At 53.5% G+C, this 24301-nt stretch overlaps 1 protein-coding gene across 8 annotated transcripts in view; it reads left to right on the top strand.

The window, feature by feature from the left end:
• The window catches only part of SLC39A11 (solute carrier family 39 member 11), a 424377-nt gene that overhangs the window by 395231 nt on the left and 4845 nt on the right, over positions 1–24301 (top strand). For all 8 annotated transcript variants that reach the window (XM_059908944.1, XM_059908941.1, XM_059908947.1 and 5 more), the window contains one exon: positions 23693–23791. In XM_059908944.1, coding sequence (XP_059764927.1) covers positions 23693–23791 — 99 coding nt within the window. The remainder of the gene's footprint in view (positions 1–23692; positions 23792–24301) is intronic.

Genomic DNA, 24301 nt, shown 5'->3' with positions numbered 1-24301 from the left:
ACAGGAATTAACCCCATGGCTCCTTGCGGGCCAAAACGAGATCAGAAAACCTCTCTTGTGAGTCACTGCAAATATTTACCCTCGAAATGTCGATTGGGAAATCTAAGCTCTTGGATGGCACAACCTCAGGACTTAAAGGGCCCCTCTGCCAGCAGCGGTTGGATGTGCAGTGTTGAAAAGGCAAGATGGTTCCCTGCTTTGAGCCTGGGAAGGGCCCCAAGCTGCCAGACCTCCGAGAGGAAGCCTGGACTCAGTCATCTCCAGGGAAATGCAGGCGATGGCATCGCAGAGACTCAGGGCTCTTTGGGGAACCCATCCTCCACTACCGTGTCTGGCTTTGGTTTCCCGGCTCTGTGGTTACCTACATGAAGTTTTCTACCAGGTCACCTCTTTGCCTCTCAGCAGGAGCTGTTACAGGTCAAGTGTGGGTTGTGAAATCCCCTGCTGACCCAATTCTGTCCTCTTTGTCATCCAAATCAGCCTCTAGGAAATGCAGTAGCAAGTCCAAAGCGATCATGGCATTGGCTGTCTTTCTTCTCTGTTCCATGGGAGTGTCTGTTCTCTCCATTCAGCTGCCCATCCCTCCTTCCTTCCACCTGGGACCTGTTGAGAGCTAGCTACATGGGAAGGTCTTGAATAGGTCTTCTGCCAAGCACAGTTGCTTGTGAGGAAGTAGCATGTTGGAGGCACCCAGAAGATTTTGCAGGAAGCAAAGCCTTCTTCAGAAGATACTTGGCCACGTGACATATTTTCAGTCCGAGGGTCTAGTGCCCGCACCTTCCTGGACCACCCTCAACTATAGAACAGGAATGGAAATAGCTCCTTGTAAAGACTCTGGGCAAGAGGTCCTCTCCTAGAGGCTGGTCCCCTGCAGAGGGACGAGGTGCCAGTGGACCGTTTTCATTTTGTTTTGTGTCGCTGACATTTTGTTTTTGTTTTAAAGAAATGGTGCCTCAAGGTAATGCTATAGGTCTTAACTTATTCAGATTTGAACTTTCATCCTGTGCTGGAGATTGACTCGTAAGTCAAGCAGTTATATAAATAAGAGGGTTGATACGGAGATAGCAGAGACTCCATTTCAATAAACAGCATCCCTTAGGGTGGAAATCACCTCGGGACTGGAGGTGAGGAGTTGAGCTGCGTGGCCAGGTTACAGGCAATGGTCTGGACACGAAGATTCCTCCAGACATAGTAATGGGGACTCTTAGCTTGAAAAAAGACCACGTAGGGAGTTCCCTGGTGGGCTAGTGGTTAGGATTTGGCACTTTCACTGCTGTGGCCCGGGTTCAATCCCTGCTTGGGGAACTGAGATGCCGCAAGCCACGCGGCTTGGCCAGAAGATACAAAGATCATGTAAAGCTTTTGGGGGGGACCAGTGAGTTTCTCAGAGTCCAGCTGGGAAGAAGTTCAAAATCAGCTGACACACCTGTCTGGCCTGCGCTAGGCTCCGCTATTGACCCTCTGGTAGTTTCAGGGGAAAATGGTTCTTTCTCACCTGAGGCTAGATGTCCAAAGCTATGATGGGAAGAGCAGGAGGGGATGGCAGAACAAGGAGGATGGGATCTGTCACTTCTCTCCTCCCCCTGCCTCTCTCGTCTGACCTCTCTCACCTGAACTACCATCCCCCCGCCGGCCACTCCTGCCTCCACTGACCCTCTACCCATGCCAGCATAGCGAAGGCTCAGAAACACCGTTCTGATCGTGTGGCTCTTACTTCACAGTCTCCAGCTGCTCCTCAGACAAACACCAAATCCCCAACATCCGGCTCAGCAATTCTACTCCTGTTTTCTACCCCAAATAACTGAGACAGGTGTTCCGACAAAAACGTGTGCACCCATGTTCATAGCAGCACTGTTCACTATGGCCGAAAGGTAGAAACCATCCAAGTGTCCAGCCACGGATGACTGGATGAACAAAATGTGGTCGAGCCACACAGTAAAATGTTGACTCAGCCATAAACAGGAATGAAGCACTGGCACAGAGTTTAATACAGATGAACTTTGAAAACACTGTGACAAGTGAAAGAAGCCACCCACAAAAGTCCACATCTTGTGTGATTCCATTTATATGCAGTCCAGATTTGGAAAACCCACAGAGACAGAAAGCAGATTCGTGGTTGCCAGGGGCTGCGGGGAGAAGGGGATGGAAAATGGTGGCCAATGGGTACTGGGTTCCTTTTGGGGCAATGAAATGTTCTGGAACTAGACAGCGGCGATGGTTGCACCATATCGTGAATGTACGAACTGCCACTGAACTGTACACTTAAAAATGTTGAGATGGTAAACTTCATGCTACGTGAATTTTACTACAATTAAGAAAAGAAATCCTTACTGTGTCCTCCAAACTGGCCTTGCACCAGGCTATCGTCCCCTTGCTCCTGCCTCCAATCACCATCAGCATCTCCGGCAGCTTCCGGCCACCGGGCTCTGCACAGGCTGGCCGTTGCCTCGCGTGGTCTTCATCTTCGTGCCTGGCCAGCTTCCCTTAAGGAATCTTCAAGAACCCGAGGTCTGGTATGGCCGTCCTTCTTGTTCCAATAGTTCCTGCCCTTCCCTGCAAAACAGGATCCCCGGGAGTTATTGCCCCTTCTGTGTTGGCCAGCTCTGCTCTTTCTTGCATCCTCAGCGTTGTGTCTGAGAGAGAATAGGAACTCAGCAGCTACCCACGGATCAATCCATCGCCAAATCACTTCATTATCGTCACACCAAGGGCACAGGAATTCACTCCTCGGAGTTTCAAGGCACAGGGACCATTCCTCCAGTCTCCCCCTTTCCGTTTCATGCTCATTTCCTTAGTGCCCTCTTGTTTCCTTCCCACTATTCAGAGGGAAGGCGTTTTCCCATAGGAAAAAAAAAAAAAACCAAACAGGTTATAGATGGTGATTCAGGTGCTGAACTCCCCCACAAGGTTTATGTAACCCGTAAGGTATTTAAATCCTTAGAAACCGCTCATGCAGGAGTTACATGGGCTTTTGTGAGCTCAGCGGGCACCCAACCTGTCATGTATAACACAGCTTTATAGGAAAACGTGCTGGGAGCGCCAAAAAGGTACAAATGTTTTTATTCCGTGAATGCCATTGAAATTGGGCCTCTCCTCTTCCGTTCATGGGCTGTTAGTTGATGAATGTGACTGACTCTTCCTGAGATGCATCAGGGGAGAAGCAGCTGGATTAAGCTAGGGATTCAGGCTAAACTGAGAGTGCGGTGGGCCTCGCTGGGCCTGGAGGTGGTGATGTGGCCACGGCCGTGGCCTTGGTGGCAGAGGAGAGGCCTTCTGTGGGCCTCCTTCCCTCCTTCCACTCCTCCCATTGCTGTAGTGCCTGGCCCTGGGCTACACTGCGTTCTGGAGACCCTCTCGGCACAGCTAGACTCTGGAAACCGAGCAGGGCCCTTCTAGCTTCATTTTCCCAACATCACCACTCTCCACTGATGCCGCGTATCCTGTGTAAGAGCCCGCTGGGTGCTGCGCAGGGTTTCGGGTGGGCTTTCTCAACCTCTCAACGCCATTGATATTTTGAAGCAGATACTTCTCTGCAACAGGGGTGGGTGTCGTAGGATGTGTGCCAGCATCCCCGGCTTCTCCGCCTTCGCTATCAGTCACCTGTCTCCAGATGTGACAACCAAAAATGTGTCCAGACATGACCAGTGTTCCCTGGGCGGCCAAATCGCCTCCTTGGTCTACGGAAATAGCGGGGGAAAGTCGCTTTCCCAGATGCCTGCAGCCCTTTCTGGAGCAGAGAACGCGTGCCCATGTGGTGGGAGGATCCCGCAGCAGGGCCAGGACCTGCCCGCTGTGAAGAGGGTCCTGCCTGGACACTGACATTGGCTGGGGCATCCCCTGCACATCGACGCCTGGTGAAGGGTCCCTGAGACAGGGTCGCCGTGTGCAGCTTCTTGGAAGGCTCTGGAACCAGCCACAGTTCCCCTTCCCCAGAGCTCTGCCCAGACAGCCTCCAGCCGCCCCACGTGGGCCCAGCGGCTGCCCGTGGGGTGGACTCTTGAAGCTCGCATTGCCTAGCGTTGCTCATACAGTTTGGGGGCAGGTAATTCTTCCTTCTCCTAAGCTGCAGAGGCCTGTTCCTCAGGTTCCCCTCTCTCAGAGACAATCCGGACGTGGGACACGTAACTGTATGTCTCTGTATCAGTGGTTCTCAAAGTGTGCGTCTTCTGGCAGCATGGGTGTCACCTGGGAACTCATTAAAAAAGTAAATTCTCGGAGCCCACCCCAGTCTCCGGGATGCTCCGGGCGTGGGCCCAGCAGTCTGTTTTAACAAGCCCTCCAGGTGATTCCGATGCACGCTCAGGTGTAAGGACCACCAGCCCCGCACCCCGGGATCCCTGCGCTGAGCCCTCATTTGCCCTGACTGGTAAACACATGCCCTTTAAAGACAGCCCTGTCACTTCTACTTTTAAACTTGCTCAGCTCAGGATGTAAACACAGTCAGTTGGAGATTCCCCCTCCCTTTTCTCCGGTTCCCTAGAGGAGATCCGAGTTCCCAGTGTCCCCCATCACTTGGCCGAGGGGAGAGGCATCTGGTCGGATGCCGCCTTTCTCCCTGCAGCGTCCACCGTGATGTGACAGGGCACACCTGGCACTGGGCACCGTCTCCATTTGGCCTCTATTGCTGGTTCCTGTGGTCCCGCTGTGACCTCTGGCCCTCGGGTTTGTGCACCAACCCTCTTCCAGCCCACTGGCCCTCCCGACCCTGAGGTCCCACTTCCAGTCCACGGAGTCAGGGGCCCTGGCTGCCTTCCACCCACGACCCTGGGCTGTGACGGGTTCTGTGAGCCGCTTCCCTTGGGTCCAGCCCCTGCTGCTGCTTCTTGCGCTGGGGGTCCCCGAGCCCACCCCCAGATTTGCGATTCAAGGACTCACAGGACTCAACATAGAGTCGCGCTCACAGCTAAGATGTATTAGAGTGAAAGGGTACAAAGCAGGAATCAGCCAAGGGGAAAGGCACACGGGGCAAAGTCTGGAGGAAGCCAGACACAAGCTTCCAAAAGTCCCTTCCCTGTAGAGTCACCCAGGATGCGCTTAATTCTGTGCATGGTGACAATACGTGCAAATTATTGTCCTCCTGGGAAGCTCATTAGAGACGCAGAGCCCAGAGATTTTACTGGGGGCCGGTCGCACAGTGCCCTCTGCCTACCACATGCTAAAATTCCAGGCTCCTGGAAGGAAAGCAGGTGCTCAGCATAAACAATATTATTTGCACAAACAGCTTAGGTGCAGTGAACGCTCTTATCATTTAGGGAAAGTTTTCTATCAGCGGAGGGGACAGTTTACCATTCAAGTTCTAAGATGCCAGCCAAGTGCCAGCCTTGCAAACAGGCCTTTCTAAGGAGGCGAGCAGTCTCAGGCCTGCTCTGTTACCTCTTCTCTGCACACTGTAGATGATGAAAAGCAGTGAGCATTTACTGAGCACTTACTGTGTGCCAGGCTCCATTTGCAGAATTTTCAGCGTGTTGACTAATTTCATCTGCCTCCCAGGCACCGTATTGGAACAATGCGATCATCCAGGCTACAGACACCATGTGCACTGGGAATCTTCTCCCTACCCCACCCCGCAGTTATCTGGAATTTCTGTGGAAGACACCTATCGGAGATTTTACTGTAGAAGGTGGCAAGGGGCTGGGGTCCCTCCCTGGACCACCCACCAGCGTCTAGGTTTCCATCACATCCACATCGACCCACCATTTCTTTTTTTTTTTTTTAATATCTTTATTGGAGTATAATTGCTTTACAATGGTGTGTTAGTTTCTGCTGTATAACAAAGTGAATCAGTTATACATATACATATATCTCCATATCTCTTCCCTCTTGCATCTCCCTCCCTCCCACTCTCCCTATCCCTCCCCTCTAGGTGGTCACAAAGCACCGAGCTGATCTCCCTGTGCTATGCGTCTGCTTCCCACTAGCTATCTATTTTACATTTGGTACTGTATATATGTCTGTGCCACTCTCTCACTTCGTCCCAGCTTCCCCTTCCCACTCCCCGTGTCCTCAAGTCCATTCTCTACATTTGCGTCTTTATTCCTGTCCTGCCCCTAGGTTCTTCATAACCATTTTTTTTTAAGATTGCATGTATATGTGTTAGCATACGGTATTTGTTTTTCTCTTTCTGACTTACTTCACTCTGTATGACAGACTCGGTAAGTCCATCCACCTCACTACAAATAACTCAATTTTGTTTCTTTTTATGGCTGAGTAATATTCCATTGGATATATGTGCCACATCTTCTTTATCCATTCGTCTGTCGATGGGCACTTAGGTTGCTTCCATTCGACCCACCATTTCTGATTTGCTTTCAACATGTGTGCCTTTACAGTTACTCCCTGTGCCAGGCAAATAATGGTTTCTTCCACTTATAGCAGTCTTACAATTTTACTTGAAAATAAATTTGAAGAAAAGAAAGGGAGTTGACTTAAAGCAAGTAATCGTGCAAGAGTCGTGGGTGTGGTGAACACTGTTAAGGTTGGCGGGAGTGATGAGGCCTGGGGAGGCCCGGCTCTAGGATTCCAGGAGACATGGGGCCCCTGCTGGGGTCGTCACTCACCGATAGCACTCAGAGAGCAGTGGCTGGAGACCTGGATTCTCTTCTCTTCCAGCTTCCTCGGCCTCATAGGGATGTGCCCAGCCTGTCGGCATTGAAGCTGTTCCCGGGATGTCTTGTCATAGGGGGAGTCAGGAAGACAAAGGAGGCGTTTGGGTGGTTGAACATGTCTGCCGTAGCTACAGAAGGGAGCATGGTGGCCTGTTGATGACTGACACGTTTTACATGTATGTGGTGGGGGGAGGGGCTCTTTTTTACGTGTGTGTGTGTGTGAAACTATTGTTCTTTCTATAGATGGATGAACACACTCTCATACACACTACACACACACACACACACTACACACACACACGCGTGCAGGTGCACTTTCCCCCCCACTGAACCATTAAGATCTACATATAATAGCCAAGGAATTCTTTGCAGTTACTGACTTGGTCCAGAGAGAAAAGGACACCAGACATGTGTCAGAAGCCAGCCATTCCTTTGAAAATACCAGGAACCTCTTTTTAAGATCATTAAGCAGCATTCATATTTTAAACAAACAGGGATCTTTTTCAATGTTTGTGCTAGGTCCCGCCCTGCAGTGGGATATTGGTGATAGATGGCTTCATGATACGAAATGCTGCTCATAATCACAGGCTTCCCCCCCACCTCCGCCGTAAACTGGAAGATCCACTGTCGCTCTGCCCTGTGTGCAGAGTGTGGTGGGCTGCGTAGGACACATGGGTGAAGCCTTTGAGCTCTGGAATCAGCAGACCTGAACTGGAATTTTAGCTGTGCGACTATGGGCTGGTGAACTTGGGAGAGAGATTGAGCTCTCTAAGCCTCAGTTTCTTCATCTATAAAATGGGTTGATAGCACCTCCTCCATCGGGTCACTGCCAGGGTGAACCCAAAGGATGCCTGAACAGTACTCAGTAAGTCACAGTGGTGCCCTGGCTGTGGTTGCTGTTAGCCGGGCCCCTCTGCAGTCACCGCCAGGCATTTCTAAAGGAAGTGGCTCTGATTCGGGGTGGCTGCTTCGCCCACCGTCTTGGTGTCATCAGTAGCACGTGCACAGCAGCGGGCGCGGAACCTTCCAGCTGACGATTATCCATACTGAGAAGCCAAGAAAACAGAGACATTTCCCAGTGGCGAAGCTCTGAGTCTCCAGCTAGCTAGAAAGCAACCCAGAAATACACAGCACAAGGATGAAAAAGCTTCCTCTTCCTTCAGATTTCTTTCCAGCATCTCGCCTGGTTTTCTTCAGGTCCAGTCTGCACCCAGGGGCAGGGGGCTGCGGGCTCCGGGCCGTGTGCCTTCAGTGCTGTTAGGGTTCAGAGTAGAAAGTGGTATCACCGACGTCGATGTTCTGAGTCTTGAGGACATGCTGTTGTTTGAGGGCAAGGGTTCAGGGCTGGGCTTCAGGGCTGTAACTTCCTGTGTTCCTGTACTTTTAAGAGAAGTCTAAAGAAGGATGCTGAAGGATGACCAGACACCCCAACCCCAAGGCCTTCTGCATCCGTCCCCCTTGTTCACAGGACATTGACCCAAAGCCTCCCTGTGGCAAACCTGAGTCTTCCTGTGTTCCAGGTTGTCCTGGCCATCAAGCCGTTGACGTCACCAGCTGTGAAGTTGCAGGTGTAGAGAACCCCACGTTTCCCTGCCTGCTCTCCCCCTCCCCGCACTGCTGAAGAGCTAGCAGGAAGTCCCGAGCCCCTGAAACTCCTTTCATTTGCAAAGGAATATCCTCCCTCTTTGTTCTGGGAGCCCAGACTGGTTGTCAGACTGACTACATGTTAAGGGGTAGTAATCTCTTCCCGGCCACGGAAGGGTGGAGGGACGGAGGGTCAAGCACGTTCTAACTACATGCACACAACCGGTGATTTCCCACCAGAGCTCAAAGCTCCTTGTTCAGTTTGCATTAAGCTTGCGGTCCAGTTACTTTCCCTGGAGGAGGAGGGGGCGGAGGAGGAGGAGGAGGGGGAGGTGGTGTTCAGCTTTGAACTTGGTACACAGGCCCCGAGGATAACTGAAGGTATAGTTCGGTCTGAACAAGGGAGGAGTGGGGGAAAATGTCCCGGTTCTTTAAGTTTTGCGTTGGCCGAGAGCCAGGCAGAAAAGGCAGTGTGGCAGCGACTGCCGTCGAAGGCTATTGAGAGCATATGTTATTCAGCCGCGGAGCATTCAGCTTCTGAGATCGTGCCCAGAAGATTGTTTTGCGGCTGCAAAAGAAAGGAGCCTTTCAGCCCATCTCGTGTGGCCTGTGCTGCAGTTTTCGCTGAGCAGCCGTTTCGGAGTTTCCTCTTGGCATGATCGGTTTATGCCGTCCAGATGTGCACAATGCGATGGTCTTGGTTTTTTGGCTTTCCAGATGTGCACAGACAGGAAAATGAGCTCTGGCCAAGGCGGGGGCCTGTCTCTGCAGCCCCTGGACTCTGGACAACCCACAAGGCCATCGTCGTGTGGGAGCCACAAAGCTTAGGGTCTGGAAAAGGGCTTGTGGGTCGCCCAGTGTGACCTCCTTCCTGTACAGCCGAAGACACCAAGGTCCAGGGAGTTGTGACATGCTCACTGCTGACTGACTGCCTGCGTCTGGGAGCCGACAAGACCTCAGCCTTTGCTAGAATTCACGGGCCCCTGTCTGTACGTAGGTCTGTTTCATCGCTGTGCGCACCTGGCACTCTTCTAGGTGCTCAGGACACATCGGGGAACAGACAAAGGTTCCTAGCTTGTTCTGATGCCAGGTCAGATGGGAGGGTGACAAAAGAACAATCAACATAAAAAATGCGTACATTATACAGTAGGTTAGAAGGTAAGAGTTGCTGACCAAAAAAGAACAAAAAAGAAAAATAGACTAGAGTTAAGGGGGCATGACAGTGCTGGGGTGGTTTACATTTTAGAGAAGGGGATGAGGGTGGATTTCACTGAGAAGGTGGCTGTCTTAGTTATCTATTACTGTATAACAAAGTAGCTCAAAGATCATTGGCTCAACCCAGTAAACATTATGTCACTTTTTTGTGTGTGTGGGTTAGGAATTCGAGAGCGGCTCTGCTGAATGGTCCCCCTGCTCAGGGTCTCCCTTGAGGTTGCAGTCAAGAGGCCAGCCAGGGCTGCCGTCGTCTGAAGGCTGGACGGGGCCTGGAGGATCTGCTTCCCCAAGGTGGTGCCCCCGCACGGCTACTGGCAGGAGGCCTCAGCTCCTTGTCCCATGGGTGCCCCCTTACGGTTGCTTGAGGGTCCTCACAACATGGTAGCTGGCTTCCCCCAGAGCTAGTGGTCCAGAGAGACAGACGGGAGCTGCAGTGTCTTTTATGACCCAGCCTTGGAAAAGTCATACTGCTCAGTCTTGTTTTTGGTTTTTTGGCTGCGTTGGGTCTTCGTTGCTGCGTGCGGGCTTTTTCTAGTTGCGGCGAGCAGAGGCTACTGTTCACTGAGGTGCGTGGGCTTCTCATTGCAATGGCTTCTCTTGTTGCGGAGCACGGGCTCTAGGCACACAGGCTTCAGTAGTTGCAGCACGTGGGCTCAGTAGTTGTGGCTCACGGGCTCAGTAGTTGTGGCACACTGGCTTAGTTGCTCCGTGGCATGTGGGATCTTCCCGGACCAGGGCTTGAACCCGTGTCCCCTGCATTGGCAGGCGGATTCTTAACCACTGCGCCACCAGGGAAGCCCCGGCTCAGTCTTAAAAAAGGTGAAGCGGTGAGGCACAAATATCTGAGAAGGAATGTTCCAGTAGATGCGTCCCCTGAGGTGGGAGTAGCCAAGCACATTTGAGGAAGGGCATGGAGGCCGGAAGCTGGAGTAGAAGGAACCAGGGGAAGAGTGTACCCGAAGAGGCCAGGGAGGAATGGAGGGCAGGAGCACGTGGGTCACCAAGGCCATGGGAAGGACCTGGGCTCTGCCTCCGAGTTAAATGTGCAGCCGGGGCAGTGTTCTGAGCAGAGAAGCATCATAAGCAGACGTAGCAGACGTAGCAGAGAATAGACTCTAGGGGCAAGGGGAGAAGCAAGGAGCCCAGTAAACCAGGGAGGAGATGGTGGCGGCGGGGGGGAGGGTCCCACCTGGCTCACTGGCCACGTGTACTGTTTCTCCCGGAGAGAGGAGGTGTGGGAAAGGGTTTGGAGTCCAGCACCGTTTCCCCGACTGCAGTGACCCAGGCTGTCTTCTCAGGTTTATCACTCACCCTTTCTAGGCCTTGATTCCTACGTGTACAAAATGGAAAACGCACTTATACCTCCTAAGTGAAAGAAATAATAAATGCTTATAAAGGCACTTTAAAACGCCCTTTAGAAGAAAGTGCCAAAATGCTGGAAAATGTTTTAGTGGTTTGCAATGGTATTTCGTGTGCTGGAGAACGAAATGTTTTAGTCCCAAGCCCTCCCCTAAAATGTTGATCTGGACTTGATTACAGCGTTCAGTGAATAGGAAAGCAGAGGGACGAACTTAGGTATCCTGAGGAAATACCCTATACAGGCACACCTCAGAGACACCAGACCCCTGCCACGAAGCGAGTCACACGAGTTTTGGGGGGTTCCCAGTGCGTGTCAAAGTGATGTTTACACTCCGCTGTCGTCTGTTAGTTGTGTAATAGCGTGATATCTAAGAAAACAATGTACATACTTGAATTAAAAAAATATAAACAAAATATTACAGTAGTAACATCCAAGATGTTACATACAGATCACCATGCCAAATGTAGTAACCATGAAAAAGTTTGAAACATTTGCAAGAATTGCCAAAATGAGACACAAAGACACAAAGTGAGCAAATGCTGTTGGGAAAACGACGCTGATAGACTTGCTCAGTGCAGGGTCACCACAAACCTTTAATCTGTAAAAAAAAAAAAAAAACGCAATATCTGCGAAGCACCAGAAAACGAGGTGCGCCTGTACAGAGGTCCAAGCCTACGGCCTAAGGAGACTACCGACATGCCAAGTTCACGGGAGATGAGAATGCAAAGCCCTTGCATCCAAACCCCCAGATAACCCTCGACTGGGGTCTTACACGGCTGCCTAAACTGTTGATGTGAAGTTCAAAAGCAGGCACCCCTGAGCTTCGCGGGTTAGAGGTGAGGATCATGGCCCCTCTTGGGGCCAGGGCAGCGAGGAGCAGGAAGCCCAGGGCTGAGGGGCTCTTGGATGCCGGTACTGTCCCGTTTCTTGATCTGGGTGTGGGTTTCATGAAATTCAGCAAGTTTCTGAAAAGACATCAAGCCGGCCACTTATAATATGTGCTCTTCTCTGCACGTACATTCAGCTTCAATGAAACATCTTTATTAAAAGGAGGTTATGCTCTTCCCAAAAGTCTGACCCCCACCCAGGACTTGAATTCCTGCCTTTATTCTAGAGTCTCTATATTTTGCTCAAATGCATTGTGTTTAAAATCAGAGTGATATTTCTTTTTTTGTTAATAGATTTTTAAAAAATTTATTCATTTATTTATTACTTTTTTTTGGCCGCGTTGGGTCTTCGTTGCAGTGCGTGGGCTTCTCATTGCGGTGGCTTCTCTTGTTGCGGAGCACGGGCTCTAGGCGCGCGGGCTTCAGTAGTTGTGGCACATGGGCTCAGTAGTTGTGGCACACGGGCTTAGTTGCTCCGCAGCATGTAGGATCTTCCCGGACCAGGGCTCAGACCTGTGTCCCCTGCATTGGCGGGTGGATTCCTAACCACTGTGCCACCAGGGAAGTCCCAAGAGTGATATTTCTTGACCTTACTATAAAAGAAGTTAAAGTTTAATTATTTCTGATAAGTATACCACGCTGGGTTTATTTTCTAGCAGGGTTAGTGATTTGTATACAAATGGACTTTTCTTGGTTCTCTCCTGGAGCAGATGGCTTAAAAATAATAATAATAAAATAAAATTCCAAGTATATTAGGGAGAATTAACCAAAAAAATTGTTGCTCTCGGCCACCAGCACCTTATATCAATTCACGGATGAGAAAGCACAGCTTAGTTTTGCCTGTTTAGAGACTTTCTGTAAATAGAATCACAGAGCATTTTACTGTTTTGTGTCTAGCTTCTTTCAGTCAAAATTCTGTCTCTAAGATGCTTCACCCTGTAGCATGGCACCAGAGATTATTTATTCTCAGTGCTGTACACCGTATTCCATTGTGGGAACGGAACACAATTGATTGATTGATTCTGTCTTGGACAGGCATTTGCTTCACGTCCAGTTTGGGGCCATTATGGATAGGGCTACTGTGAACCTCCTCGTACATGTCTTTGAGTGAATATATAAGCGTATTGCTCTCGGGTATGTACCCCTGGGTGCTTTTCACATCACGTAAGGCAGCCTCATACCTGGCCTGTGCATAGGCTTGACTGACTTGCTGGGATACTTAGCAAGTAAAGGTCCCCAGGGCATCCCTCGGGGACCTAGAGATCCCCTAGCTGTGTGTAGGCTTCTCTGCTTTCTGACAAGGAGAAGTGCACAGAGGTGGCCTGAATCACCCGCAGACACCACCCTGCCTTGTGGCTTGACTTCCTGGGGCTGCTCCCCACCCACTTTGGGGAGGGCGGCGGACTTGTAGGGAACCCACGGGTCATCTCATCTTTCCAGCCCGTGGCAGTAAGCCTCCCAGAACAGAAAGAAGGGGTGGGGGAAGATCCGTTGCGTGCTCAGCCAGCTCCACTGAGCAGGTAGGGCCGGGCAGCCCTGCGGAGAGCACCCAGCCCACCTGCGGGCTCATCAGACACCTCAACAAGCTGCTCGAGTGGGAAGCGGTGATGTCACCGCAGAGCCTGAACAATCAGGCCTTTCATGGCAGGGTGATAACAATCAAAACAGTATGTAAGGGCCTGCCACGCAAGAACACACACGCTCATGGCTCATGGGAGGATCTGAAAGCCGAGGTGAAGCAGGTCTTGTCAGGAATATGCCAAGCTCCTTGCATACTCAGCCGGCCAGAGGACGTAGCCTGGAGAGCCAAGCTGCGGGTTGCAGGGACGCTCACAATTTTCAGAGAAAACCAGGACTCTCTCTACCACCTCCCCAGGACGCCTCACCTCCAACCCCAGAACTAACCCCTACACTGAGCATAATCTGTGCTTGGGGTTCCAGCAGGAATGTCCCACTGCACAACTCCAGGGGGTGCCATTCACCGAGCACACAGTGTGCCCCCAGAATTGTGCAACCTTGAGTTTCAGAAGCTACTGCCTTTGGAACAAGGGAGCAGAGGCCTGGTGGTTCTCAGGTGTTGTTTCTACCTTGAACCCCAGGAATCTGTCTTGCTTGAGCTAAGTTCCCTAGAAGACTCGACTCCACTGAGCCTAGAAATTCTCAAATAAGATGGACAAGATCAGAGGTTCTTCTTGCGCAGTCTGAGCAGTTTCCAGCGTTCAGATATTTGCTGCAGAAGCAAGTTCACCTAAACTCTTGCGTACTCTGGGTCAGTTGTTCTTAACCAGGGGACATTTTGCAATGTCTGGAGGTGTTTTTGGTCGTCCCCACTAGCGGGGTGCTACTGGCATCTAGCGAGTAGAGGCCAGGGGTGCTGCTAGACATCCTACAGTGCACAAGACGGGCCCTCACAACAGAGAATGAACTGGTCCAAAATGTCAGGAGCGGCAAGGTCAAGAAGCCTGCTGTAGATAGGATGTTCTGACCCCGTTAACCCTGGAGGCCACTTGTTAACATCTGCCCCACCTGGCCTTCTCTCCTGTCTACCAGAGCGGGCCAGAGCCTCAGCTCACTGGTCCAGCAGGCATGAGGCAGCACCTGCTTCTCTGCTGGGGCTTTGAGCCCAGGTAACCGTCTGTGTCCACGATGCTTTGATGGGTCCGTGTGAGGCCCAGAGGACCCGAGGCTTACAGAATAGTGGTTAAGAGTACCCTCTGTCACTTCCCAGCTGGGTAGCCCTGGAGACAAGTCACTGAACCTTGTGCATCACTTTCCCCATCTGTAAAATGGGGATAATGATGGTAGGAAACACTTAGGAGTTGGTTGCGAGGGCGAGGCGTGTTGCTACCTGTAAAATGCTTCCAACCACGCCTGAAACTTAGTAACACTCCATAAACGGCAGAGATGATTATCATCACTCTTATTCCAGCCGGAGGACCTTAGTCTCCCTCTGACGGGCGTGGTAACAAAAGAGAAGCTGGTTTCCGCCGCAGGTTGTTGCAACGGGATCTGTGCTGCTCCCGGCACAGGCTTTGTGCTGCTGCCGACCCTTGCTGAAAGCTTTCCCCAAGCTCAAGGCCCGAGACATATATTCTTGTTTTTTTTTTTTTTTTTGGCTGTGCGGCATCTTAGTTCCCCGACCAGGGATCGAACCCACGCCCCCTGCAGTGGAAGCGCGGGGTCTTAACCGCTGGGCCGCCAGGGAAGTCCCCTGGAGACATTCTTAAGTGAAAGGCTTGAGTGGAGACGGCTAAGGCATGGATTTCAAGGGAACCCCCTTCAAGGGTCTCATTCAGCACAGGGGTCGGTCTCCAAAGATGGGTGTAGACTCCTGGGATGCAACCTCATACTTGGCCTTGCGAAGACCCCTGGGGTGGAGCTGGGGCATTTAGCACTTGTCCTGAAAAGCTGGCAGACTCAGCTGTGCACAGGAAAGATTCTTAGAAGATGATGCCAAGGAGAGACGGGCTTTGACTCCAAAGCATTTTCTGCTCTTGTTTGTGCGTTGGCTTTAAATCGAGGAAGGGGAGAGAAGGGCAGGCCTGGGCTGCCCTGCCCTAGCATCTCACACTGATGCTTCCATCGTCGCTTCTTCCTGTAGCAGAAGCATCTCCCCATCTCTCTCTAGCTATCGAAAGGCTCCCCACCCTTCAAAGTCCATCCTGAGTGCCACCTTCTCCAGGAAGGATTCCCGGATCACCTTCCTCCCTGTAGGCTCTGTGCTTCTCTTATGGCCTTTGGCAAGCTCTATGCTGTCCTGTAGGCATTTGTAGGTGGGTTTGTTCACCCGCTATTAGGTTGTAAACCCCTTGAAGATGGGGGCCCTTCCGAACATCTTCGTGTGCCGCGTGAGCTCTCACACATGGCTGGGGCTCAGTGCTGGATTCTGGGGTCACTCCTGAGAAGAGGGTCCCCACTGGCCGCCAGCTGCTATTGCCAGCCTTGGTTCGGACCCGGAGGTCACAGAATCTGGAAGGGTTAGGAGCATGAGCTGGAGGTGAAATTCGTGTCAGGTCGGAAAGGCCATCAGGCTGCGGGGACCGAGGGGCCTGAGTGTCCGGCTCATTCAGGAGCCTCGGGCAGTTTTCACGCAAGCTGCCATTTAAGGAGCGTCCACTCTGGGCTGTGAGCTGTGCCCGGCACTTCACAGAGACTATCCCCCACCCTCAGAAGAGCCCTGAAAATGGGGCAGTTTATGCCCGATTTACAAAGTAAAAGCCGACGCGACGCAGCGGGTCACAGCGGTGCACCTGGGGATGCGGGCAAGTCACACTGCCTGCAGAGACCTTGAACTTCTCTGTGCTTTTGTTTTCTACTAACAAAGAAGATGTTGAACAAGGGGACTCGGAAGGCCCCGCAGCCTGGATGACTTTTAACTCTGAGGTGGAGCTGGAGCTGGGAAGGCAGCCCCTGGAGGGAAAGGGGGTCAGGCCTCTAAGAAGAAGCAGAAGCACCTGCCCACTGGGACGGCCTTCCTTCCTGTCGCCCACCTCTTGGGATGACTGGTATCTGAAGGTGAGGGTGGGTAGCACCACCCCGCCCAAGCTGGCAGCCTGGAGGACCAGCATTGCACCTCAGAGGCCCTGGCCATCTGCCCCCGCGGGCTGGGAGAGCAAGGAATACGAGAGGCAGTGGAGGGGCACCTTGGGGCTCTGGCTTCCGCCCTTGCATCCAGACTGGGGCGTGGGCACCCACTGCCCTGCCTGCGCCTCCTTGGCAGCCCCCATGGGCCCAGCCCACTCTGTCTGCAGAGAGTCAGTACCTGGGGGTGAGCCCCGTGCCTTCCCTGCCCCCTCCAGGTCCCCCCAGCCCCAGGGTTTCCAGCTGCCTTCTAGCCCCAAGCAGGCTGACCAGTCCGCTTGTGTCCCTACCCCAGACGGAGAGCAAAGTGCCTGCCGCTTGTCACTGCAGGGAGGCCACCTCTCCTGCCCCTGCCGTGCCCGGCCAGCTCAGGGCTGGGCTGGAGACAGAGGGCCACACTCATTGTGGACCGACCTGACGCTCCTGGGGCTGGTGAGGGCTGGAGGGAGATGTATCTGACGGGTCCAGGAGCAGTTGGAACTTGCGTTAGACCATCAGCAGCGTTGGATAGTGAAAAACGACAACAACAACAAAACAACATCTCAGCTTCCAAGATTGTGTGCACATCCTCTGCGGCAAATTAAAATTCTCACCCAAGTTTGCCTCTGCCACCCACCAGGCTTCTGGGTGCTTCCAAGGATGACCAACCTCATCCCAGTTGGCCCCGGACAGCCCCCGTTTCAGCACCGAACGTCCAGTGTCCCAGGAAACCGGGGCAGTTGGGCACCCCAGTTACCATCACAAAACTCAGACTGCAGTCGGGGAGTTGTGACTTTTACGCGTTTGCTTACGCTGCGGACGGGGGGGCTCTGAGGTTAGGGAAGCCGTGGCTGCTCACGTCCTCCCCCAGGTCAGGGGAGGAGAGAGGTTTTGTCTTCTTCCTTCCCGCCATTCTCTCTTCCATCTTGGCATGTGAAAAAAAAAAAAAAAAATCTCCTAGGAAATGAACTTTAAAAACAGCTGGACTGGGTCTGCCCTTCCTAGAAAATTCAGGTTCTTAAGGGAGAGGAAAAGAGAAGTGTGAACAGTCCAAGCCAAATCCAGCTCCCCTGCAGAGGTAACCCTTCTGGACAGACCCTGGGCTCACCTACCCGGAGCGCCTGCACGTGCAGCCCAGCCCCCAGGAGCCATCACCCCTCACCACTGCCCCATGACACCCTGCCCTTAACCCTCCCTCCTCCTTCCCCTCTTTTCCCTCCACTTGCTCTCCCCCCCTCTCCCCCCCCCGGCCCCGGCCCCGTTCTCCCATAGCCAAGCCTTTCCCGGCCCCGTTCTCCCATAGCCAAGCCTTTCCCGGCCCCGTTCTCCCATAGACAAGCCTTTCCCGGCCTTTCCCGGCCCTCCTCGCAGGATTCCCTCCCTCGTTGCTCCCTTAAGTCCCGGGGAACAGGTCACCGTGGAGCTTGACTTGTCACCAAAGGGCAGGGACCCTGTCAGGGACAGCCTGTGGTTTCTTCCTTAAAGAACCCTTCATTCCCACTTCCCTCTCCCTGCCGCTGACTCGCTGAGGTCCAGACTGGTCATGGTGCCTTTGTGCCCCTGCCTGGAAGAACAAAACACAGAAGGCAGGGGCCTCGAGTCTTCCGAAGGGCCAGGGTTTGGGCTTTTCCTGTTGCGCTTTTTTTTTTTTTTTTAACATCTTTATTGGAGTATAATTGCTTTACAATGGTGTGTTAGTTTCTGCTGTATAACAGAGTGAATCAGCTCTATGCATACATATATCCCCATATCCCCTCCCTCTTGGGTCTCTCTCCCACCCCCTCTAGGTGGTCACAAAGCTCCGAGCTGATCTCCCTGTGCTATGCGGCTGCTTCCCACTAGCTATCTATTTTACATTTGGTAGTGTATATATGTCCATGCCACTCTCTCACTTTGTCCCAGCTTCTTCCCCCTCCCCGTGTCCTCAAGTGCATTCTCTACGTCTGCGTCTTTGTTCCTGTTGCTTTTGAATCCTGCTTGGAATCTTCATAGCCCATCCTGGAAAAGAAGCCTCTCATTTGGGCTTTCCCTTCCCAAGTGTAAAGGATGGAGGGGAGAGCCCAGCAAGCCCCATGCCCTGGGGAGGCCGGCAGCGGCAGGGTGTCCGTAGGTGTGGAGGCCACGGGGGGAGCACAGGGGGGCTGCAGGAGGGAGTGAGCGTGCCTGGAGCAGCCTCCGCGCCCAGTGCCCGTGGAGGCTGCACGCCCACCCCTGCCAGCCAGTCATGGCCCCCACTGCTCCTAAGTCAGCTCTGAGCTCGGGCTTCCGAGGGACCAGCCCTGCCCCCCTGAGCCCCGGCTTCACTGCTGCTGCTTCACACCTGGACACACGGTGGCCATTATCCCCTATCACTTTTGTTGAAATGTCCTGTGTCCCCAGTGACCCTCCACTCTGATGCTCCTGCGGTTTCCCAGGATCCCCTCCAGCGCCCCGACCTAGTCTGCAGGCCGCCTGACTCAGTCACAAGTGGCCGCTGGTGTCCTCGGCTCCCAGCAGGGGCCGGCCCTGGCATACTCCTTTGTTGGGTGTCAGGTAGCAGGGTGGGGGCTCCTGAGCTGGAGGTGGGCGTGGCCGCCATCCTCATCCTCATCCCCTTTGATAACTTCTTAGGCCAGTGGTCCTCGACGTGGTCATCACGTTCCTGAAACCTGCAGACCCGCTGCTGACGCCACAGCTTATCAGAATACCCAGGGAGTTTCATTCGATTTCCTGGGCTGATGCAAGTGGAAGAGCAGAGTAGAGGGTGTGGAGGGGACTGAGCCCTTCCATGGGGTCACCCCTACAGCCGCACAGCACACAGAGGCCAAGGGAACATGATGCACCGGTGTGTGTGTGCAGAGGACAGCCACGTTAAGAAGGGACGTATACGAAGGCAGGAAGGGCAGAGAAGCTGCAGTCCAGCCCTTGCTCTGGGCTGCAGGAGCCCAGGTGCACTCAGGAGAGATTCCACGGTCGCCCAGCGAGGCGGCGCCCTGCTGACAAAGGTTGGCAGGATCCCGAGGGTGTGGTGCCTGGCTGGGCTGGCAGACCCGTGCCAGAGCCGGGGCAGGGCCCAGGGAACGCGGCTCACCAGGCGTAGAAGAATGGGGTTTCTGTGCTGCTTATCAGGATGGCGGCTCCCGGGCGGGATGCAAGGAGGTTCCAGAGCCCGCCCAGCGGATGGCTGCAGTCACTCCCGAGTCATGGCAAGGACTTTGAACGGGGGACCCCACCTCCGACTCACTGGCGACATGGGGCGGCAGCTCCCTCCCCGGTTAGGTCTGGGGTGAGTCGTGCGCCTGCCTGTGGGCACAGGGGACAGGCGGTGGCCTTGCACAGCGAGCCAGCTGCAAAGTGCTGTCAGACGAGGGATGTAAGGCCTGGACAGACACCTTGACCTTCCTCGTTGAAAGAAACCTTGGACCTTTGCAAAAGGTCAAGGAGCTGGTTGTATTCACTCAACCATCTGGGGGGCAGTGAGGGGATAGTGAAAAGGTTTGGAGGAAAAAGACCCCGCTGTGAGGGTCGGTCCAAGAAGGCAGGGCAGGGGCTAATGAACTATTGGCAAGGATTTGCCCTTAAGGTTCACTCCATCACCAGAAATATATTTCAGATGCTCCCCACTCCTGGAATAGGAGCTCAAGGTCAGCTTGGGCTATGAAAGTGACAGCAGAAGCCTCTAGAAGAGGCTGTATTCCTGCCCAGGGCTGGTGGGAGCATGCTTGTCAGGGTCCTGTAACTTGAGCAAGGCTGGACAAAGTGACCCAAAGCTGGGTTTGGATTCCTAGACCCGGGACCCAGGAGGTGAGAAGAGGCGAGACCCTTGACTCTGATCCCCAAACCAGCCCCCAGCCCCACCCCCCGAGGCCGGCTCTCATCCCCCTGCCCCTGACAACAGAGGTGTTTGTCCTCGGGCCTTTTGAGGCAAGAAAGGACACTCTTGACCCTTTTACCCTGCCCTTTAGACTGGCTGGGGAGTGATGGCTAGGGACTCAGAAAGGGGGGAATCCTAGCTGGCCAGCAGGGCTCACCGCCTTGCACACAAGACTGTTTAGAAAGCAAAGGAGCAGAACAGCAGCTTTTGCCTAAAAATCACAAGCCAGATTTCTCTCTGGACCCTGTCTAATTTCTCCTACTCTCGTTGTCTCCTGTGAAATTGGGGCAGATCTGGGCTGCTGTGGAGAAGGTGTGGGCCAAGGTTCACTCCCAGCCCTCACCTGGCAGAGGTACTTCTGCCTCGGACAAAATCTCAAGGGTCACCCAGAGGCGACCCTCTAGGCTCGTCATCCACTGCGGATGTCCATACTCAGAAAGGCAGCAGGACAGTCAAGTCCAAGCTCATCAAAGTGCCCCGTAAGCCCTCCCAGCAGCTCATGTCCCTTCTGTGTCAAGGGGAGGATCCATCTCTGGGCACTTCCTGGGTCTCAGCGGGGATGGACCCTGGAGGTGACCAGGGGACGGATGCCCGCCCAGGGGAATCATGAGTCCGGGGCTCCTGGGAGTTTCTGTGCCCCGCAAACAGACTGACCAGCAGGCAGGAGCATGGTATCAGAAAGACCTCCATGTTCACAGCGGCTCTCCAAGGAGGTACGCTTGGCCTGTCCAACCTTACAGGGGTGTAAATGTCTCACAGAAGTGTCAACAAGAACAAATGAACGAGTGCTGGTGGGGATGTAAGCACAGGTGGGCCAAAGTCAGATCTGTCTGACGCAGGACTTGGCAAGGGCATGAGTCTTGACCCAGGGCGGCAAGTACTCTGAGCCTGTCTCGGAAATGGGACCTGTGAGTTCTTGGGAAGACCTCCCAGCTGGAAAGGGTTCAGCCCCACCCTGGCCCAGCTCTGCTTCCTGAAGCTGAGTCAGTCCTCTTGTTGACCCTGACTGTCCTACAGTCAGTCCCATTCTCTGTCACCCCTCCTGTCATCAGCTCACACTGGGACATTAGTGATAATGCTCACCTCCACCCCACAATAGACTTTGATTAGGCCCTCAGGACACGCCAGCTCCTGTGTGCCGAGGGCTTTAGAGGGCCTGTCCAAGGTCATCATCCTGGCAACCCTGGGATGCCGGGGGGTTGTATTGTTCTTTGAATTTCACAGCAGGGGGAATGGAAGGTAGCACAGCCAACATATCGTGGGCCCAGGAGTCGAACACAAGAAGACGAACTGCAGAGCCCAAACTTTAACTACCGTGTGCCGGGCGGCGAGGACCTTGGGGCGGTGTGGGGGGCTCATGGCCCAGGGTTGTGGTTCCGTCTTGTCGGATCTTTCTGTACCCCTCAGGCATTAGGGCAGGAGTCTGCCAACTCTGCAGCCCGTGGGCCTAATCCGGCCCCCGAGCTGCTTTTATAAATAAAGTTTTATTGGAACTCAGCCATGCACTTTTCTTTACATATTGGCTGCTCTCCCACTGCAGTGACAGAGTTCAATAGTTGCAACAGAGACCCGATGGCCCTCAAAGCCTAAAATATTTACTTACTGGCCCTGTTTGCTGTCCTCTGGCTCCTGGGATGAGGTCAGAGCATGTCTGAACCCCTCCCTCTCTAAGAAGTAAAAGGAGAGAGCTGCCTTAGGTAACGTAGGCAAGGATGCCAGTAACCTTGCAGGGGAGGTCAGCGCCCACTGAGCGGTACCGCCAGGGGCCCTTTGTGGACATGCCAGGCGGGGTGTCTTCCTGTCTGCCCACTTCATCTTATGAAGAGTTTTGCCTGGCTTTGGGGGGACACGCTCAATGACCCTGGCAGCCCTAAGCCACCAGAACAGTTCCTTTATCAAAAGACTAATAATAATTTTTCAGAGGCTCATTGTCACTTTGATGCGCTGGTGGGGGGATGCTGAGGGGAAACATCATGAAGTTGTCCAGAGGGGACAGGATGAGAGTTGATTAAAGGAAGCCCATGCAAGATAAATGTAAGTCCAAGACTCTGGAAGGGTCAGGATCTTCCTAAGAGTCTCCTTGACCTGGCAGCTCCCGGGTGGAGGCTCCCTCCTCCCAAGATGTCTGGAGCTATGAGTCCCGTATGAAGGATGCATGCGTGAGTTGGGGGAATAAAAGAAAACACAGGCTGAGTTTCAGGCCCTCAAACAAAAAGGATATGAAATATTAAACACTGGGGATTATCGTAGGTATTCTCTGCTGGAGGTAGAACAGGAGGCTGTGGCCTAATGGAAGTGTGTCCCTGTCCCAGGATCTTGGGGTGGGTGAGTGGGCAAGGAGGACAGGGTAGAGCCGGCTGCTGGTCGACAGCACTCCCTGGCCGCTGTCCAGAGCTGATGGGTGGATTCCTGTTGGCAGCAAGGTAGACGGACGTGAGCAAATTGACCGGAAAGCCAAGTGACAGTGGAGTTTCCCTTTTCTATCCAATCCATCCACAACTCCCTCAGGCCACATCCCAGCATTGCTTGCCAAGCGGCACCCACATCTCATGCCCTTGAGATCCTTAGTGACCAGGTGAGTCCTCGTGGACCTGTCCAGCCAAGGTAGAATCTCGTCTGGGGAGATACCCTAAAACTGCCTTCCTGTTGCCTTCAGACTGACCCTGTTTCCTTCCCATCTTGCCTTTCCTTCCTCTGCCAATGGACATGCAGTTTAGTCATGGTAGTTTGCTGCATGGGGAATGAGGGTTCTTAATTTATGTGCGTGCCTGGGGACCTCCCTGGGGGGTCACGTATCGCTTTTGTCCCCGTCTCTTTCTGTTTCTCCTTCCCTTGTACTCCAATACCTGGTTTGTGTGCAAAGCAGGCTCTCAAGGCTTGGCTCTGACCAAGTGACCAATTCGCAGAGCCCAGCCCCTATGTGTCCTGCAGAGGCAGGAGGGCAGAGGGTCACCGTGAGCTCCCCGGGGGCCCCAAGAAGTGCAGTGCCAGTGCCAGAGCAGCATGCAGAGCGCCCGTGGGGAAGCCCAGCCCAGACCCACATCTGGGTCCCCATCGGGGTCTGCATCCATTCTTCCTTGTCCCGTTTCTGAAGTTGCTTCTGGGCAACATGTGATCTCTCCATCTCTATGCCGTAAGGGAATGGAACCCCCAAAGTGCTGAACACCTCATATGTGCTCGGGACTTGATAGGCATGAAATCAGGTCATTGGGTGACAGCAATCCTTCATGGCTGAAGTTAGTATCCCCACGTGACCCCTTGCACGTTACATACAAAGATCCGAGGTGTGGAAGTTCAACGATTTGTGCAGAGTCGTGCAGCTAAGTGGCAGAACTCGGGTTCTCCTAACACCCAACCAGCGTGCTCCCCGCCGTGCTGTAAGGTCCAGAAACATGGAGCATCTCCAGGGACCAAGGACAGAGTGAAGCGGGGAGGACCCGTGTCCCCCTCCTCCTCGTGTTCTCCACCTGCACGCATGCCCTAAGCTTTCCCCTTCCCTCCCCTGTCACAGGGATCCACTGGGGCCTCTATAATACCATAGGAGGGCATTGGGCAGAGGCCAGGGCCCCCGTCTGTGTGGGTGCTCCATTCTGGACATCCGCCTTCACGTGCCTTCTTGGTCTTTCAGGAATTTAGCCATTGGAATTGGGATCCAGAATTTCCCGGAGGGCCTCGCGGTCAGCCTCCCGCTGCGAGGGGCTGGATTCTCCACCTGGAGAGCCTTCTGGTAAGTGCTCCAGACGCCCACTGTCGGAGGCCAGGGTCGGGTCCGATGTGGAGCTCAGAGCAGTCCTCCTGCGGGCAAGAGCAGCCTCTTCTGGCCCGGAAGTGAATCCAGAGCTTCTGGAAACACCAACAACCTGGTTGAATGCTGCACCCCCAAAGCTGGGAGAAACCTCCAGAAACTCATCTCTTGACCTTCAGCCCCCAATGGCCGTGTTTCCTATTTTCAAAACCCCTCCAGGGATAGACACGCCCACTCTGGGGGGTTTTCTCTCTCTCGGGTGGGGAGAACCAAGGCAGACCTTGTGTCCACTCTCCCTGTCCCATGCCCTAAGGAGACGCGCTCACCACTGCCTGTCCTCAAGAGTCATCCCATTAGCTCCTGTCGTGACCCTTGTCACAGCGAAGACCAGGATTATGTCAACAGCATCTGGGAAGGTGATGCCTGTGGTACTCAATGCTTCGTGTTTTCATAGCCCCCAGCGGGCTTTCCAGTCTGTTCCCTAATTTTACC

Source organism: Balaenoptera ricei, chromosome 20 (genome assembly GCF_028023285.1).
Source record: "Balaenoptera ricei isolate mBalRic1 chromosome 20, mBalRic1.hap2, whole genome shotgun sequence".
Lineage (NCBI taxonomy): Eukaryota > Metazoa > Chordata > Mammalia > Artiodactyla > Balaenopteridae > Balaenoptera > Balaenoptera ricei.
Note: the sequence above shows the minus strand (reverse complement) of the source record. Positions and strands in the feature narration are given on the sequence as shown.